The sequence below is a fragment of the Capra hircus genome, chromosome 12 (genome assembly GCF_001704415.2).
Source record: "Capra hircus breed San Clemente chromosome 12, ASM170441v1, whole genome shotgun sequence".
Classification (NCBI taxonomy): domain Eukaryota; kingdom Metazoa; phylum Chordata; class Mammalia; order Artiodactyla; family Bovidae; genus Capra; species Capra hircus.
Genome location: NC_030819.1, coordinates 54,999,431 through 55,019,495, shown reverse-complemented (window position 1 = coordinate 55,019,495; position 20,065 = coordinate 54,999,431). Strand labels below are relative to the sequence as shown.

The following is a 20,065-nucleotide window of genomic DNA, read 5'->3' as shown; positions in this document are numbered from 1 at the left end:
TACAGGGAAGTCCCATTCCCTCCCATTCGTGGTTCAGGGTTAATTTTCTGGGTCAGGATTCAGCACACACTCAGCCCTCAGCAGGCCTGACGAACCTCATGGAAGATTGATGAAAGGAGATGAACGCATAAAAGGATGAGAACGCATAAGGGTTTACAGCTGATGAAAGGGGACGTGGAGGTGCGGGCCTCAGCCTCAGCGTGCCTGGATCTAGTCACTTTGAATGATTCATTCACTGAAGAGTTTAAGACATTCTAAATATCATATGATACTGTGGACTCTTAAAAAATGGTATAAGTGAACTTATTTACAAAACAGAAATAGAGTCACGGATGTAGAAAACAAGCTTATGGTGACCAGTGGGGAAAGGACAGAGGAGGGATAAATTGGGAGATTGAGACTTACGTATAAACATTAATGTATATAAAATAGATAATAAGGACCTACTGTATGGCACAGGGAACCCTACTCAATACTGTAATGAACTATATGGGAAAAGAATCTAAAAAAGAGTAGATATGTGGATATGTATAGCTGATTCACTTTGCTGTACAGCAGAAACTAACACACTGTAAGTCAACTATACTTTAAAAAAAGTTTAAGAACTTTAAATATTTTAGAGATTAAAGAGAGCTTGTTTTATAGATGAGAAACTGAAGCTTGAAGATCATTATTCTTCCCCTCATAGCTAGATGGTGGCAAGCCCAGGACTAGACCCAAGTCTCAAATTTCTGTCTGCTTATTATTCCTGTTTATTCTTTTTTAGATTATGAAAGTATGGTAGCACATTTACAGGAGACTTGGAAAATACAGAACAAAGTTAAATACATTATGATTATTTTTTAGGTAGATAAATTAAGATTTTTAATTGTAGTTTCAAAATCAGACTCTCAAAAATTAATAGAATGAAAAGACAGAAAATTAGAAGGATACAGTAGACCTGAGAAGCACTATGAACCAATTCAACATAATTAAGATTTATACAGTTTTAACACAACAGCAGGATACAAGTTCTATTCAAGTTCCCATAGGTATAAAACAGGAGACATTGGCACATATTCAGGGACGTAAATCAAGGTGCAAAAATTTCATGGTCTAATGGTATTGAAATCATACAGAGTCTGTTCTCTTATCACTGGGGAATTGTTAGAAATCACTATCAAAAGATGTTTGAAAGTAACCCACATATTTTCAAGTGCAATGTGACATTTACCAAGAGATTCTTTGACTTAGCCATTGAAAGCCTTGATAAAATTAAAAGACTGAAAAAAACACTGCATGTGATTGCAGAAAAGAAAGCATTTAAATGAGAAATTAATATCAAAGATACTTCAAAAACCCCATGTATTTGGAAATGAACTGTCCACTTTTAAATGATAAGTGTATCCAAGAAGCCATAACAAGGAAAATTAGAAAATATTTGTAATTCCTGTTATTCTTATTTTCACCACAACATTGTATTGCATCCTGCTGAAAGGTGTTTATCATGCTCAGTCGTGTCTGACTCTGTGTGACCCCATGGACTATAGCCTGCCATGCTCCTCTGTCCATGGGATTTCCCAGGCAAAAATCCTGGAGTGGGGTGCCATCTCCTCCTCCAGGGAGGTGCTTATACTCCGGTTGACTAAACAAACCCACATGGTTTCAATGGACGGCAGTTAAGAGGGAGCACCATGGTGAGGCAGCGGTGGAGATCTGGGTCCTAAGGTGATGGGAAGTCGTTGGGGGGATCAGACAGGAAGGGAGAGGACAGATCTTATAGAGGGACACAGGGGAATGATGGGGAGGGGTTGAAGAGGAGATGCTTAGAGAGTCACTGGCTGGCTCACCAGGACGAGGTAAAATGAAAAGCTGGAAAGGGAGGTTTGGACCCAACCTAGGTCTTCTTGAATGGAGGCTAAAACTTTGCCAGCCAGTCATTCTGCTCCAGCTTGCCTTCCCTGGCTGCCACCCAGGTGTCCTGCTCTTTGGTAACCTCCCGCCCCTATGGCACTTACAGAATGATGAGCTTGTACAGACTCAGCGTCCTTAGCCCATGTCATGCACGTTACGGCTCCAGAGCTCACCTTCCATGTCTGAAGATCAAAGTCTTAGGTTTGCACTCAGGCCTTTAAAAAGTTGTGTGGCTGCTTATTATCCCTTTTTCTTAGGCCTTTCATGGTCCACATGCCTTGTCCTCATCACTGAAAACATGTGAGATAATCACAGATTGCTACCTCATTGAGAAATCCTCTTTTGTGAGTGTGAAAGTCTTTGGATAAGTGAGGTGAGGAAAAGAGAAATGGTATTTAGAATCTACTTACAGCCAAATGGAAGATTATGGTCAGTAGACTGTATGGCCTGGGTTTTTTGTTTTTTGTTTTTTTTTTTTCCTTATATTGAAACTTATTAAGCACCTAACTTTGGCCACTTGATGCGAAGAGCTGACTCATTGGAAAAGACCCTGATGCTGGGAAAGATTGAGGACAGGAGGAGAAGGGGACAGCAGAGGATGAGATGGTTGGATGGCGTCACCGAGTCAACGGACATGAATCTGAGCAAACTCCAGGAGATAGTGAAGGACAGGGAGGCCTAGCGTGCTGCAGTCCATAGGGTTGCAGAGTCAGACACGACTTAGCAACTGAAAAACAGAGAGTAAGTGCTTTATATGTACTGGCTCTCATTTAACTCTTACAGAACTTCTATGAGACAAGGACTATAGTTACTACCATTTCAGAGATGAGGCCCAGAGAGTTCCAAGGATCTCGTTGGGAAGCCAGTCCTGGCTGATATGCCAGAGACTGCAGACGAGTGGCCTTCTAGCACATTACCATCCATGCACTTCATCTGTCATTATGCACAACCATGTAGACATTAAAACGAATATTTTTTGCTCGAAAAACTCATGACCCAGAAAGCAAGTATGTTTTGAAAAGCCTGTGTTATGACATCAAGAACAATTTTAAAAGGCATGAGAAGGCAGAAAGGTAGTGTAGCCCAGAGTTGAAGGTCATGGGCTCTGGAGTCTATACATCCTGGCTTCTACCACCTGCTGGCTATGTGATTCTGGGCAAAGTGAACCACCTCTCGGGGTCCAAGTTTCCTGACATCCTAAGGTTGTTTAGGGGGATTAAATGAGATAAAATGCATAAAAGTACTTAGTTAGCCCAGTAGTGGGGCTTCCCAGGTGGCGCTAGTGGTAAAGAACCTGCCTGCCGATGAAGGAGACGTAAGGGATACAGGTTTGATCCCTGGGTTGGGAAGATCCCCTGGACAACCCACTCCAGTATTCTTGCCTGGAGAATCCCATGGACAGAGGAGCCAGGCAGGCTGTGGTCCATAGGGTTGCAAAGAGTTGGACATGACTGAAGCAATTTAGCATGCATACGCAGTCCAATAGTACTTAGCCCAAATACTTAGCTCAAATCTGTTTGCTTATAGTTGTTTTTGGTTGCTCTGGGGCCGCCCACTGCAAAGCTGCTTCCCTCTCTAGCATCAGATACACAGAAGTGTCCAGCGAATGCTGACAATCTGACAGAACAGTCCCTGACATTGGGTTCATGTTCCCCTACAAAACATGCTTGCATCTTTGGACAGGTCTTCTAACCATGGTGATTTACTCCAAAGAAATTAATTTGTAAGATGCTTGGTGCAATGCCTGGTACACAGCAGACAGGTCGTTCATGTTAGCGGTGATTATCTGACCAGACTGAGGGCTGCTTAAGAGCAGGGTCTAGGTCTTACTCATCATCATAACCTCAGGGCTTAGCCCAGCTACCTGGGGACGAGCAGAAGAGCACAGTGTCTCTCACTGAGTGAAGACCCAACAAGAAGAGCCAGTCTTCTTGGCCTAACAAGAGCAGACTAGACATGGACTCAACCTCACATGGGTGTCAACTCAGCCATCCATCACTCACCTCAGACATGCTGAGAAAGGGCACTGCTGACCCTCCAGTGACCTCACACATCCCCCTCAACCTAGCGCCATGTTGGGCTGTCCACTCCCAAGGAGGAGCCTTAATGACCCAGGATAGACTCACCATAATGGGATCCACATCTGACAAGCAAATAGTGTTGGAGAGTTTCTACGCAAACAATGATGCTGACATGTGCAGAAGCACTTTCTAGGCTAATAGAAGATAACTAACCAGCAGCTAATAACTACTAGCACTATCTGATTCAATAAAAATTAATTTGTTCACACATAGTCCATTTAAGGCAATGGCACCCCACTCCAGTACTCTTGCCTGGAAAGTCCCATGGACGGAAGAGCCTGGTGGGCTCTTCCATGGGGTCGCTAGGAGTTGGATGTGACTGAGCGGCTTCACTTTCACTTTTCACTTTCACACATTGGAGAAGGAAATGGCAACCCACTCCAGTGTTCTTACCTGGAGAATCCCAGGGACAGGGGAGCCTGGTGGGCTGCCATCTATGGGGTCACGCAGAGTCGGACATGACTGAAGTGACTTAGCAGCAGCAGCAGCAGTCCATTTAAGAAGTAGAATCATGTCCTCCGAAAGAAGTACAAGATTTAGTTCCTTCTGTTATTAAGGATACAGCTATTGAAAAGTCAAATGCATGGAAAAGTATCAGAAGACAACACAAGCCAGTAAATGTCCAGAGCCCACGTGCCGTGGTAGGCTGGACAGGATGTGGGGCAATGAGCGTTTGAAGAGCTGAGGCAGAATCACCAGTGCAGCCAGGTCTAGGATATTACAACTCCTCTAGTCAGTTCAGTCACTCAGTCATGTCTGACTCTTTGCAACCCCAGGGACTGCATGGGGACTGCATGGTCCAAGCTTCCCTGTCCACCACCAACTCCTGTAGCTTGCTCAAATCCATGTCCATCCAACCATCTCGTTCTCTGTTGCCCCTGTCTCTTCCTAACTTCAATCTTTCCCAGCATCAGGGTCTTTTCTAATGAGTTAGTTCTTTGCATCAGATAGCCAAAGTATTGGAGTTTCAGCTTCATCATCAGTCCTTCCAATGAATATTCTGGACTAATTTCATTTAGGATGTACTGGGTTGATCTCCTTGCAGTCCAAGGGACTCTCAAGAGTCTTCTCCAACACCACAATTCAAAAGCATCAATTCTTCAGCACTCAGCTTTCCTAATAGTCCAACTCTCACATCCATACATGACTACTGGAAAAACCATAGCTTTGACTAGACAGACCTTTGTCAGCAAAATAATGTCTCTGCTTTTTAATATGCTGTCTAGGTTGGTCATAGCTTTTCTTCCAAGGAACAAGTGAAAATCATTGCATCCAAAATCACTGCAGATGGTGACTGCAGCCATGAAATTAAAAGACACAAGACACTTGCTCCTTGGAAGAAAAGCTGTGACCAAGCTAGACAACTCCTCTAACTTCCTGAATAATCTGAAGATTTTACCATTTTCCACTACATCTTAACATTGCCAACAAAGGAAGCAGCCCTATGTTACCACGTCTTACTAGTTGCCTTACAGGGATTAAAAAACAAAAAGGAAATAATTTAGAGAAGGTCCTTTTGCATCAGCAGACATGAGAGTGATACTGAGTTAAGAACACGTCCATGTCCAAAGAACTCGAGGTGGTTTGTGAAAAGTATAATTCATTATTTAGCAAATCTGGATGAAGATAGAATAAGACAGAGATATGACCCACATGCTTTACTTGCTAGTTGTCAAAGATAAACACAAAATAGACATTTGCAAGAAGAAGGGGCCCATGAGATAAAGGCAAAACAAGAGAAATACAAATTTTCAGGGAACTGAGATCCGAGAAGAGTGATTTCTCCTCTCCTCCTCTGTGGGCTGTAGGCAACGAGTTCCTCAACCACATTTCCACTCCAAACTGTGTGTGTCACAGGGCTGGTCATTACCACCTCCTCTGTGGTGACTGGTGGCATGACACCAAGGCCGAATTTATTAAGAGTAATTCCTTGGGTTGACATGACCCAGTGATTTCAGAAGTATTCGAGGAATTAGAAAGACCAGTCAAGGCCTCTGATCCATTTCCTATGACATAATTCTCCCCATGTTGTCATCCTGCCTCCCATGACCAGAAAGTTGCAAAACCATGATCCAGACTTAGGTCTTACTTGGTCTAGAATTTCTGCTTAATGTGATTCCCCGCCATCCAGCCCTGAAGGCCACCTGGACATCTCTCTGTTGACTGTGATATAGTAATCTGCTCTCCTTATTGCAAACAATACATAGCCATAGCTTGACATATGCTTCCCTGAGCAACTGGAGTCAATACCTTAACACTCCTTGAATCTTCTGGAATTAAAGGAGGTTATTTGTAGTCACTCCTGCTGTTGCTGCTGCTAAGTCGCTTCAGTTGACTCTTTGCGGTCCCATGGACTATAACTCTCCAGGCTCCTATCCATGGGGTTCTACAGGCACGAATACTGGAATGGGTTGCCATTTCCTTCTCCAGGGGATCTTCCCAACCCAGGGATCAAACCTCCATCTCTTACGTCTTCTGCATTGGCAGGCGAGTTCTTTACCACCCCGAACACTTCCCTAAAGATTTTTTAAATAAAATTTCTCCAATCACCCTTCCTCCGCTGACCAGCATTTCACTAGGAAGAAAAGTGAATGAAGAAAACTGATGGCTTCTCTAAGGCTCCTATCGGGGCGTAGCTGAGGAGCTGACCCCCTCTAAGCTCATGGTCACCCCCGTGTAGGGCTGTCAGTCAGGATACCCTGGCCCCTATTCCCTAAAAGAGAGAGAGAGTCAGAGCCAGAGTTGGGAGCCGGGGGCTGGGGGGGTCGTCCTGGGGGCACCTCGGTGGAGGCGAGCTGGGGCAAGAGGAGGAAGGAAGGCAGAGGCTGGGAGGACAGGCCTTGCTCCGAGTGTGAATGGACCGTGGGGCCTTGAGAGGAGGAAGCACTGCGGGCCAAGACACTCATGGAAAAGCTCTTATCTCAGCAGAGCTGGCCAGCTCCCTGGACACCCCCTGCCATCATCCCGGACACCAGCCCCAGGCTCCAGTCCCCAAAAAGCCTTCTCCGCTCCCCTCCCCGTGCCGTTCAGACAAGAAGTAGTTTTCACTGTGGGCTCCAGGGCGGCACGAGGTCCTCTGGCCGAGTCAGAAAGGCCCCCCGACGCCCGCCTCTGCCCCTGCCCCAGAATCCCCCCAGCCTGACCCTGTGACCAGCACGGAGGCCCAGGCCCTTTTCCTGGAGCAGAAGGAGCAGGAACCATTCTGTCTAAACACTCCTGCCTGCGCTCCGCCGCCCGCCTTCTGCCGGCATCCTCTCCTCTGTATTGTTTTATTTGTTTTAAGAGAATGTGAGAGAAGGGGAAAAGATAGTGTTTGCAGATTCTGTTAATCTGATGGCTCAGACACACGCGCACCACTGTTTGACACAACACCCGCAGCAGCGCAGGGAAGTTTACACGAGGCCCTTCTGTAGGAGGGCAGGCGGCGATGGGGAGCCGCCCCTGGTCCTGTCCTTTGGCGGAGATCCAGGTGGTCCTTTTTTTTTTCTTTCCCCTTTCCACTTTTTAAAAAGACATTTTACAGCCTCGATTTGCTCTTTACTACTGCCCTCCTCCTTTGTTTCCTCACTTGAAATGGTTTACTGTTCTTCACAAACAGATTCTAATCACAGTGAGTATGGGCGGTCAGACCCCAAACAAAGACACAGACTTTGCACAAGAAGCCTTCAGCTTCCATCATCCGGAAGAGAATGAAAGGGAGGGAGATTAACCTGCATCTTGGGACTCTGCAGAGCTTTTAGAGCCCTTTTCACCCCCAAATTAAAGGTGCTTTCATTGTACTTTAATATAGACCATCTTCCTAGGCATGGCTCAGGTTCAGATAAGGCAGCCACCGGATGTTGGGGTGCTCAGCTCACCACCGTGTATCCCGAAGCCCACCCCAGAGGTCCCTTCTAAACCAGTTGCCTGCCGTAAGTGTACTGGCATTCCTAATAAAAAACTAGCTTCATCCCAGAACGTATTTAGGACTCATGCAGACAACAGTTTTAAGTTACCAAGGGGGAACAAAAAGATTGCCATGAAAGTGGGGTCTTCCTTTTGCTGCAAGAGTTTTGCTAATGATGAACTTCACCAGCCAGCAGAAGGCCAAGATTTCCTATAATTTTAGCATTTTAATGATGAAAACTAACCAACTAAAAACTGTAATTATAAACTATTCCTCTGCTTCTTCCCCACCCCTCACCAAAGGACTCGGGGCTACATCTCCCTTCTGAAAGCTAAAATTTCGCTTCTCTGGGTATCTGACTTTGTACCAGTTGGCCTCAGAGGACCCCCAGAGTTTCCTAACACGACTCTGAAGCATGGTGGTAAAGTTTGGTGGTGGGCGGGGGGAGGATTCCCTTGGGAGCGAATTCATCTCCTGGGAGGGACTGAGTTCTGGTGTGGTGGAAAGAGTTAGGAATATCTGGGTTCTAACTCCAGATTTGTCTGCCACTTTCTCTATGAATCTGAGCAAGACATTGGATTTTCCTCTCAGTTGTCTTATTTATTGGTAAAGGGAATCGTGAAGTGGAGATTGTAACACCCACTTCATTGGTGACCACTAGAGTTAGTTCAGCTTAAATGTATGCAAAGGCTGTCTCAGACCTGGTACAGTAACAGCAGCCCACTAGAAACTGGTTCCCTTCAGCCCAGTCAAGAGCCCGACTTAGCAGAACAGAGATTTTTGAAAGAAAGGTCAGCTTAATGTCATTTATCACAGGGTTAAAGGGGATCCTCAAAAGACAACAACGAAAACCAACTATCTGAAGAAAGATTCAGGCTGTAGAGTAGACCTTCTAGTATTGGGGTGGTGATTAAGTTTGCTAGAAATCATTTACAAAATGAGACTGTTTAGGTAACTATAGGAGTCTTAGGTACCATTATAGGCACATAATGGCCCTAGAACGAGCAGTTTCTCAAAGGGCCAAACGAAGGGCTGAACCACCTCACCTGGTTCTTGAGAGTCGAAAACACAGACACTAACCCTCAGTGGGCTAAAGCTCATCTCTCCCCTCTGATTCCACCAGATGCAACAACCCATCCTTTAGAGAAAGAGCCAGCTCTGCATTTGGAGTGGGGGTGAGGGAGGGGAAAAAAAGGCAGGAGGACTGCAGAAAGTCTGACCATCAGGACTGTTCAAAGCCAGCACCTTAGGGAAAGCACAGGTGAGCATAAGCAGGTGCACAGGCTGCACTGAGTTTCCTGGGATGGATCTGTAAAGGTGGACAGACCTGAGGTCAGAAATCAGGGGGTGCCTAATGGAATGTAGACTGTCATTGCAGACCACGGGCACGGTGGGCACGCAGTACATTTCAGCTGTGTATCATGAGAGCTGTTCGTCAGATCTTGGGAAAAGCAGTTGACTGGGTTATTAATACCAAAAGGGCTAAAAAAAAAAAAGACATCCAGTCCCCCAATACAGTTATGGTATATGTGTAGTGATTATTTGAGAAGTCTTTCCTCCCGGGATACAAAGAAACGCTGAAGTATAATAGTTTCTTTTTAGATGATGATAGAACATGGACATGTTACACGTGGCACACAGGTTGTTACACGTGGCACACGGGTTAAACGCGCCGATTCTGGAGTAAGAACCGAGTACAAAGTCCGCCTCTGCCGCCTGCTAGCTCTTTGTGCATGCATGCTAAGTTGCTTCAGTCGTGTCTGCCTCTTTGTGACCTTATGGACTGTACCCACCAGGCTCCTCTGTCCATGGGATTCTCCAGGCAAGAATACTGGAGTGGGTTGCCATGCCCTCCTCCAGGGGATCTTCCCAGCCCAGGGATAGAAACTGAATCCTACATCTCCTGCATTGGCAGCCTGGTTCTTTCCCACTAGCGCCGCCTGGGAAGCCCTACTAGCTCTTTAGTAGGTAACTTAGTGGGTAATTTACTTAACCTCCTTAATCCTCAATTTCCTCATCCATTCAATGGGGGGATAAGAGTTCCTACTTTTCAGGATGTTGTGGAGATCAATGCAATAGTGTATATGAATCACTTAGCACAGTAGAAATTACTTAGCGTGTAGAAAATATAATCCTTATTGGAGTAGACTGTGATACTTCATAGGATCTGTGGTAATTATAACAGCCCATAGTGTGCCTGTAGGGACCAGCAGTCAAAATTGCCAGTATTGCAGGTTGGATCCCATTGTTGGCTTTGCCTTTCTCTGTGAGAAAGGTGGCTTCTGTCTTAGGTTGCAAAGGAGCCAAATGCTTCTGAGTGTGCAGGGAGAATCTGTCAGCACCACAGGAACAAACCCAGAGCATGTAGGTCAGTAAGGTCATCTGCGTAGGTGTAGGTGGTGTTTCCCTACTCTGTGTCAAGCAAAGCCGCCTGGTCACTTGGACCAGACCAGAGAGCCCTACAGACCTCTCCTCCTTGGGAGGCAGAGAGACGGACGTGCCCCATGGAAGGTCCCTGCTCCATGTGTTGCATCCATAATTGGCTGCTTTCTTTTAATTTATTTACATCAGTCTCTAGTCCAAAACTAATTTGTTTCAGCTCCAGGGCAATCGACATGGAGTACACTCTTACCCCGGAAATTTTTTTTTTCCTGTGGATGGTTATAAATACCTCCACGCTATTGTACTTGGCATGCTGTATGCAAATAGAGGTCGGAGTCCTGAAGCTCATTAGGAAAGGGACAGGGGGCTTGGGGCTCGGGGAGGACAGCGTGGAGCTGGAGCTGATAACGGTGGCCTTGTCCAGAATGTGCCTGGGAGCTTTCTTATCTCCCTGTGGCAGGAGGTGCGGAGGGCTTCCTGTGCGAAATCAGGAGCGAACTCCGCTTTCCTCTTGTTGTTCGGCTTCCTCCCCCCTCAAGACGGTTCCCAGCACAGTGATTATCTTTGCATCTTCAAACATGGCACAATCTACTTCCTTAAGAGCTTGATGTATTCTTAAGGCTCAGGCAGACCCCTCCTCCCCCCAACCTCTTGTTTCAAGTGCTGTATTACACAGTCAGCCTCAGAAAGACATTCTATTTTTAAGGTTCCAGTGACAAAGAGGAAAAAATCACAGTCCCCAGTATGGAAAATAGCCACAGAATATGCCCTTTTTTCATCTGGAGGACCTTGTAGCAAGTCTAGCCTGTCATTTCCATGCCAGGGCCTGTGCTGACGGGCGCTGTCCTAGAGGGGTGGGGTGGGTGGGGTGGAGGGAGGGTGGGTGGGTGGGGAGGAGCCTGGCAGCCCCAGTGAGCCCCTGCAGCTGATTGTGCTTCCTTTGGGGAAATGCCTCCTATTGCTTTACCCTAATGTATTTCTTTACATTTCCCGATGACCAAGAGTATGAAATTAAGACCTCTAAGGCCTCCTTTATCTTCTTTACTTCTTTGAGGAGAAAAGAATGAAATAAGTTTCTCTCTCAGATGCAAGAGAACTTCAGCTCTTCAATGTCACAGTGTCAAGTACATACACACATGTCCAGTACAGGCATGTGCATGACAACCCCCCATATCCATGTTACACACACACACATTATATAAACCCATATATGTACCCTGTGTGTGTGACAGATCTGAGAGCAAACAGTAGTTCAAGGTAAACATGTTATAAAAAACAGGGCAAAATGATATATGGCTTTGACACTTTATCATTAGCGTATTTCAAGTAAAGGAGAAAGCATATAATTTTCTTTGGTCCAGTTTCCTCCGCTAGTCAATAAGTTAAAATGTTCATTTATTTTACCTGATAATAAGGAACAGTTACTCAAAAATCACAGAAATGATACAAATGAATGTATTTACAAAAACAGATACAGAGTCACAGACTTAGAGAACAAATATGATTGCTGGGGGGAAGGATGGGGGAAGGGACAGTTAGGGAGTCTGGGATGGGCATGTACACACAGCTATATTTAAAATGGATAAGCAGCAAGGACCTAGTGTATAGCACATGGAACTCTGCTCAATGTCATGTGGGAGCTTGGATGGGAGCGGAGTTCAGGGGAGAGTGGGTGTGACTGAGTCCCTTCCCTATCCACCTGAAACTGTCACGACATTGTGAATCAGCTATACGCCAAAACAAAACGGTTTTTAAAGTCGCAGAAGTTCCTTAAGGAATAGTCAGTCCTTATGAATTCTCTTAAACAGTCATTTGAAAAACATTTGGAGAAATCTGATACTTGGGCCTGGTACAAACACCACCATGGAATTATGGCTAATTCTATTAGATAGGATCATAGCGTTGTTGTTATATTGGGAAAGGTGCATAATTTTTAGACAGGCACTAAAATATGTGGGGCTCACATGACATGCTGTCTGGATTCACTTTACAATATCTCTCAAAAGGAAAAATGAAAAGAAATAAGGGGACAAATGAAACGGCTGTGGCAAACTTGGATAATTATTAAGGGTGGGTGATGGGTGTATGGGGGGTTATTATACTGACACTATAGCTCTACTCATCTGTATGATTGGAGATAGTAAACACTTAAAACCAACAAAAGCCACACATCAGTGCCTCATGCCGTATGTTTACAGAGGCTTGTGGGGCACCAGTTACATGCGTGACCCTGGTGTAACTATGGAGACAGGGCAGTCACATGGAGGCAGTCCATGTCCCTTGCAGCTGCCTGAAGCACTGAATGCCCACTTAGAAAGTGATGAATGCTTTGGGGGATGGGGGGACGGCATTAAGGGGCAGCATGCCCCCCAGGAGAGGAGACCACCCCGGAAGACGCACCAGTTTCACATACTAAGAGTCCTTTCTCAGCTCCAGCACCAGAGAGGAATAATTACAGAACTTTTTCATCACAATTCCTTCTCTCTCACCCTGTCTCTCACTAATTTCATCCTCTTTCTTCTCACATAAGTAGCCAAGGGCAACAATGACTCAAAACCAACCACTCATTCTTTCTGCAAACAGGGCTTTACACTCCCTCCTGGTTTGAGAATATCCTGAATCTGCCCAATCCATGTAGAGTCTGCTCACCGCAGATTCGAAGCCAGAAGAAAGGAATCTGACTTGTTTCCCTGGAAAGTTCACAGTGCAAGTAATCATAACAATAACCACTTCCTTGCCTCACTCATTAGGCTGGGAGATAGGAGGAAAGACTGCATTCAGGAGAGGGATGGAGAAATGAACAGCATCAATTCATAAGTCCACCAGGAAGCAGCCAAGGTGGCGCGGGGGCTGCAGGCACTCACGCCAGTTCCAACCCACACTCGGCTCCTAAGCTCCCCAGGCTGGCAGAGAAACACACACCTCAGGAGCCTACAGATTATTTATTTATTAATTAATTTATTCATTCATTCATTCATTCATTTATTTAGAGGCACAGAAAATAGCTCTTTGTATATTTGCATCATGTCCCCAATAAAATCCATATTTAAATCTCAAAAGGCTACTATAAAGGAGATGGTGTTCATTTTGTCATAAGTGGTAGAAAGCAGATCTCCTGCAGTGTCCACTTAGCACCTGCACTCATCAGACAGGACAGTGTCGTGCTGGACTCTGGGCAGGACGTGCAGATAGAAGTCCCGGCACCAAGTAAGGTGGTCCATCCTCAGGCTCACCCAGGGGTTCTGGTCTTGAGCTTAGAGGAGACCGGGCTGTGGGTGGTGAGGGGGCGTCGAGGCCCTGGTAACTGGTGAGTGAAGATGAAGGAGTCAGGTGTGTACACCGCGAGACAGGAAGATTAGTTCCCAGGTTTTCTAGGTGGCTTTCATTGACAAAACCTCCCCAAGTAATTTAAGTCTTTTAACGTTTATATGATCCCATGAGATTAATGGGGCAGATATCATTGTATTCTTATTTTTCAGAGGAGAAAGTCGTCATATAGCTAGGGGAAGTCAGGGCAAGTAGAGGACTCAGGTGTTCTTTGAAGGAGCTGAACCAAACCGCAGTTTGCCCGGGAGGAGGGTGTCTGCAGGGGTAAGATCAGAAAGGCAGGTAGGGAGTGGACTTTGGGTGGCCTTGGTTGTCAGTTATGGAAACCTGGGCTTTCTGCAGTACAGCTGTTGAAGCAACGAAGATCCCACTAAAACCCAAAGTGCTCAGGGGTCTGGTCTGGCAGCGACTCCGTAGGTGTTGGCTTGGGGATAGGCAGGTTGAAACGCTACTGCACTGCCTCGGTCAGAGTGGACATAAGGGTCTTTTTTGGTTGTTTGGATTTTTTTATTCATGGAGAACCTACGATACATGAAACATACTAAATGATCCAAGTGACAACGAAAACACAATGGTCCAAAACCAGTGGGATGGAGCAAAAGCGGTTCTAAGAGGAAAGTTTACAGCAATACAGTCTTACCTCCGGAAAACAAGAAAAATCACAAACAACTTAACCTTACTCCTAAAGCAACTAGAGAAAGAAAAACAAACAAAACCTTAAATTAGTAGAAGAGACATCACAGAGATAATGAAATAGAGACAAGAGACATAATAAATAGTAGATATTTACACTGATGATTTGGATAGTAAACTGATAGGAGCCTACTGATTATACGGTGTTTGAAAGAACATGCTTATTTTCAGGTGAAGGCTGGAATCTCATCAAACTACCTGGGACTCTACTAGCTGGGCTTCCCAGGAGGCACAGTGGTAAAGAATCCGCCTGCCAGTGCAGAAGACTCGAGATGTGGGTTGGATCCCTGGGTCAGGAAGATCCCCTGGAGAAGGAAATGGCAACTTACTCCAATATTCTTGCCTGGAGAATCCCATGGACAAGGAGCCTGGTGGGCTACAGTCCACGGGGTCGCAAAGAGTGGGACACGACTGAGAGATTGAGCATATACTCCACCAGCTAGTTTAAGTAGTGAGAGAGAGATTTCATGTACTTTTAGAAGCCAAAAAGATCTTAAAAATCTTTAACACACGTATTTTATAATTAAACGCTTGAGGCCTGCCTGAGAGGTTAAAGAACTTGCCATGATACTCCCAAACTTGAAAAGAGATAGACTGAAATTAATAACTGCTCCATGATGTGTGTTTCCATATACTCTTAATTAGCCCTGGAAAAAATTAGCTGTATAACGGAATATTCTCATTAAATGCCAGCCTTTTATAGATGTGAAATGCTGTTATTTCCTAAAGGTTTCCATTCATTAACATAACTTTTTTCTCCTGTGTTTGCATGTTTTCTCCACTAGGAACTAATTAAAATCTAGATATTAGAGTGTTGAACTTATGCATTTTTATTTAGTATTTAACATTTAGAACAGGAAATTTGTATGAAGACACATTGGTGTTCTTTTTTGGTTTTTTTTTTGGAGATAAGGCAAAATCTGTCTGCTATTTTAAGGTTTGAGGATGGATGCTGGTGGGGATGGGGTTGGAATCTAAGGAAAATAAGAAAATGTGTGATTTTATTATCTGAGGGCTTAATGGTTTTCCCATCACCAGCCACCATGGGCTGGACCATGCTGCAAAGCAATATAGTGATGACTTCCTTTTTTTAAAAAACAGGTATGACTCTTGCTCCACTAATGAAGAGGCCTTTATCCTGGATCCTGACAGCACTGTAGGAAACAGAATTGAGAGCCTCACTCAGCGCACAGCAGTGATAGAAGGAAAGAATAAGGTACTGTTTACCAGAATAAGCATGGGGATATTTATTCTAAAAGCACACACTCATTTCCTAGTTATGGGTTTATTAGGGTCAGAAGGAATTCAAATGCTCACACAAAAATTCTGAGAGAAGAAAGGCAGTATGTCTTCATGGGGAGATGCACTGAGGTGACTCAAACTGATGCATCCCCCCAGATGACCACCAGTCACCGAGAAACAAGTCCTTGTCCTGCATCCTCTTGAACATGAGACTGGCCCCCATCCACAGTTCTGGACCCTGGCTACAGAGTAGCCTATTCTTCCACTATATAATACACATCAGTTCAGTGCAGTCGCTCAGTCGTGTCCGACTCTTTGCGACCCCATGAACTGCAGCACGCCAGGCCTCCCTGTCCATCACCAACTCCCAGAGTTCACTCATACCCATCGAGTCGGTGATGCCATCCAGCCATCTCATCCTCTGTCCGTCCCCTTCTCCTCCTGCCCCCGATCCCTCCCAACATCAGAGTCTTTTCCAATGAGTCAGCTCTTCGCATGAGGTGGCCAAAGTACTGGAGTGTCAGCTTTAGCATCATTCCTTCCAAAGAACACCCAAGACTGATCTCCTATAGAATGGATTGGTTGGATCTCCTTGCAGTCCAAGGGACTCTCAAGAGTCTTCTCCAACACCACAGTTCAAAAACATCAGTTCTTCGGCATTCAGCTTTCTTCACAGTCCAACTCTCACATCCATACATGACCACTGGAAAAACCGTAGCCTTGACTAAACGGACCTTTGTTGGCTAAGTAATGTCTCTGCTTTTGAATATGCCATCTAGGTTGGTCATAACTTTTCTTCCAAGGAGTAAGCGTCTTTTAATTTCATGGCTACAGTCACCATCTGCAGTGATTTTGGAGCCCCCCAAAATAAAGTCTGACACTGTTTCCACTGTTTCCCCATCTATTTCCCATGAAGTGATGGGACCAGATGCCATGATCTTCGTTTTCTGAATGTTGAGCTTTAAGCCAACTTTTTCACTCTCCTCTTTGACTTTCATCAAGAGGCTTTTTAGTTCCTCTTCACTTAGGGTGGTGTCATCTCCATATCTGAGGTTATTGATATTTCTCCTGGCAGTCTTGATTCCAGCTTGTGCTTCCTCCAGCCCAGCGTTTCTCATGATATACTCTGCATATAAGTTAAATAAGCAGGGTGACAGTATACAGCCTTGACGTACTCCTTTTCCTATTTGGAACCAGTCTGTTGTTCCATGTCCAGTTCTAACTGTTGCTTCCTGACCTGCATATAGGTTTCTCAAGAGGCAGGTCAGGTGGTCTGGTATTCCCATCTCTTTCAGAATTTTCCAGTTTATTGTGATCCACACAGTCAAAGGCTTTGGCATAGTCAATAAAGCAGAAATAGATGTTTTTCTGGAACTCCCTTGCTTTTTCCATGATCCAGCAGATGTTGGCAATTTGACCTCTGGTTCCTCTGCCTTTTTCTAAATCCAGCTTGAACATCTGGAAATTCACAGTTCACGTATTGCTGAAGCCTGGCTTGGAGAATTTTGAGCATTACTTTACTAGCGTGTGAGATGAGTGCAATTGTGCGGTAGTTTGAGCATTCTTGGACATTGCCTTTCTTTGGGATTGGAATGAAAACTGACCTTTTCCAGTCCTGTGGCCACTGCTGAGTTTTCCAAATTTGCTGGCATATTGAGTGCAGCACTTTCACAGCATCATCATCTCACAGGATTTGAAACAGCTCCACTGGAATCCCATCACCTCCACTAGCTTTGTTCGTAGTATATTATACTGCTCCACCAGTTACTATTCCATGTGAATCTTCAGCATGGAGCCCAGGATGCACAAAAGTTCCCTGAGAGATGCTGGCTTAGCCGACATGGAGAGTCTCTGACATAACTGAAGTGGGATGTCAGTAAGCAAAAGCTACTACCAAACTTTAGGCTAAGATGGAATGTTTCCCTTTCACAAAATATCTTGTTTTTCCCCTCCGTTTCTGCACTGGCAAAGCCTTAGTTGGGATATACAAACTCACAGTGAATCAGATATCCTGACCTAAGAAATGCAAGTCAAAACCACTGTGAGATATTTATCACCTCACACCGGTCAGAAAGGCTGTTGTCAAAAGACTAGAAATATATGTAAAGCAATTATACATGCTACTGCTATCTGTTCAGCTATATTCTTTGCATTTCAAAGCAACAAAGTAGATGGCATCATTGTCCCTGCAGGACTTCAAAATAACAGATAACATCCGAGTTCTTCATTATGGAAAACTTTTTGACATATGTTCATGTCAATATCACTCTTTGGCAGGTCCAAGTGGTTATCTCCATTAAAGATAAGAAAAACTGAGGCGATAAGATGATTAACTCAAAGTCACAGCATAATAGTAGCTTATGAGAAACTCAAACCGAAGTCTTCCTTTGCCAAGACCCAGGGCTCTGACAATTAAACCAATACAGAAATTTGTTAAGATGCTGATGGCTCACACAATAACATCCGCAATCACTTGTCAAGGACTCAGGAAGAGTTTTTCTAACCACTGCAGTAGCTGTAGGTGGTTTACACGTCTTTTTCTTGAATACAAATGAACTGTAGTTTAAAACATTCCATGATGTGTAGCGATTGATGACAGAGCCATGTAATGAAATTCTTAGAAAAGAGGAAATTCTGTAAACTGGAAAGTTTAACTCAAGTGACACTACTTTTTTTAAACAGGAAATTGCCTCGGAATGGAAAGCAAGTTAGTTGTCACAAAGTGCTAGAAAATTCCAAGATGCCATTGACAGTGTTGAATCATTTTGCCTTTTCTTGACCCTATCAGGTGCTTGTACTGTGAACCACTGGATATTAAAGCACGAATTACGATCTTAATTTCAAAGGAACTTCTAGTCTGGTTTTGGTATTCTATCCACAAAATATATATGATAGAAAATAGAAAATGAAAAAGCTAGGTCAGGTTTCTGATTAGGCTGAAACCATGAAGTATCCACTTGCCTCCATACCGAATGTCTGTGAAAAGGGATGGAGGTGGAGGAGCAAAATCTGGGTGAGATAGTCTTCCCTGATTTCTTCCTTGTGTGCTCTAAACAAATGCATTGTCTCATAATTCTGTGATTGTCAGTTCCGTTCAGTCGCACAGTGGTGTCCGACTCTACAGCCCCATGGACTGCAGCACACCAGGCTTCTCTGTCCATCACCAGCTCCCGTAGCTTGCTCAAACTCATGTCCATCAAGTTGGGGATGCCATCCAACCATCTCCTCCTCTGTCATCCCCTTCTCCTCCTGCCTTCAATCTTTGATCAGGGTCTTTTCCAGTGAGTCAGCTCTTTGCATCAGGTGGCCAAAGTATTGGAGCTTCAGCATCAGTCCTTCCAAGGAATATTCAGGACTGATTTCCTTTAGTATTGACTGGTTTGAACTCCTTGCAGTCCAAAGGAGTGTAGTTATACTGAGGCTTTAAACAGAGATCACCAGACACAGTTGGCTCTGGAGTCATCCAACCTGGGGGCAGGATTCGTGGTTAAGCTCAGCTCTTTCTATTATATATAACCCACTGCAAATCAGTTCAGCTCTCTGAACCTGAGTTCTCCCCTCCAGGAAAAAACAGAGCTATCTCATTTGCCCATTATCAAAATGATTGTCATATGTGGCCTAATGCAATCCCCCAGATACTGAACATATGCTATCAAGACTATTGGGCTTCACAGGTGGCTCATCAGTAAGGAACCCACCTGCCATTGCAGGAGATCCTGGCACAATCCCTGGGTCAGGAAGACCCCCAGAGGAAGAAATGGCCGAACATGACTTAGCAGCTAAACGACTACCACAAATGAAGACTGCTGTTGCTGCTAATTTGCTCAGTCATGTCCAGCTCTGTGCAACCCCATGGACTGTAGCCCACCAGCCTCCTCTGTCCATGGGATTCTCCAAGCGAGAATACTGGAGTGGGGTACCATGCCCTCCTCTAGGGGATCTTCCTGACCCAGGGATTGAACCCGTGTCTCTTACATCTCCCACATTGTCAGGTGGGTTCTTTACCACTAGCACCACCTGGGAAGCCCAAATGAAGACTATTTGTTAAAATAGTTTGCATTGAAAAAAACTTTTATACTCCTTCTTAACAAAGTATACACACGCACAAAACCCACACACATCCTATTAGTAACAGTAACACATTAGATTTTAAGGGAGTTATTAATTTCACGTCTTAACCTTTAGAAGAATTTCTTAATTTGGCTTTTAGTGTCTATTGATGTATCCTTGTGTGTCTGTGAAAAACATCAACCTTTCAGATGACAGATGGAAGTTTTGCTGTCTCAGAATTCTTTGCGTAGTCTTTGCTTTACAATTAAAACTGCCTTTCTTTGCTGTACATGTTAAGAAAGCAAATGAAAGTCCCAGCTTAGAACACACCAATACATTTCCCCACAGTCATGTAGTCAGCGTGTCCAGTACCCCGCTTCAGCCATCAGTGAATGAGGTCCTATTCGAGCACCTGCCGGATTTCAAGGACTTGCTTTTTTTCCCCTTTCTGTTGTGTTTTTTGTTTTGTTTAACCCAAGGAAGGGTGCACAAGACAATAAAATTCAGTCTC

The 20,065-nt window shown here is 44.6% G+C and overlaps 1 protein-coding gene across 1 annotated transcript in view; it reads left to right on the top strand.

Annotated features, from left to right (window-relative positions):
- The window catches only part of FLT1 (fms related tyrosine kinase 1), a 207,481-nt gene that overhangs the window by 85,706 nt on the left and 101,710 nt on the right, over nt 1-20,065 (top strand). The window contains exon 11 of the mRNA XM_018056600.1: nt 15,364-15,478. Coding sequence (XP_017912089.1) covers nt 15,364-15,478 — 115 coding nt within the window. The remainder of the gene's footprint in view (nt 1-15,363; nt 15,479-20,065) is intronic.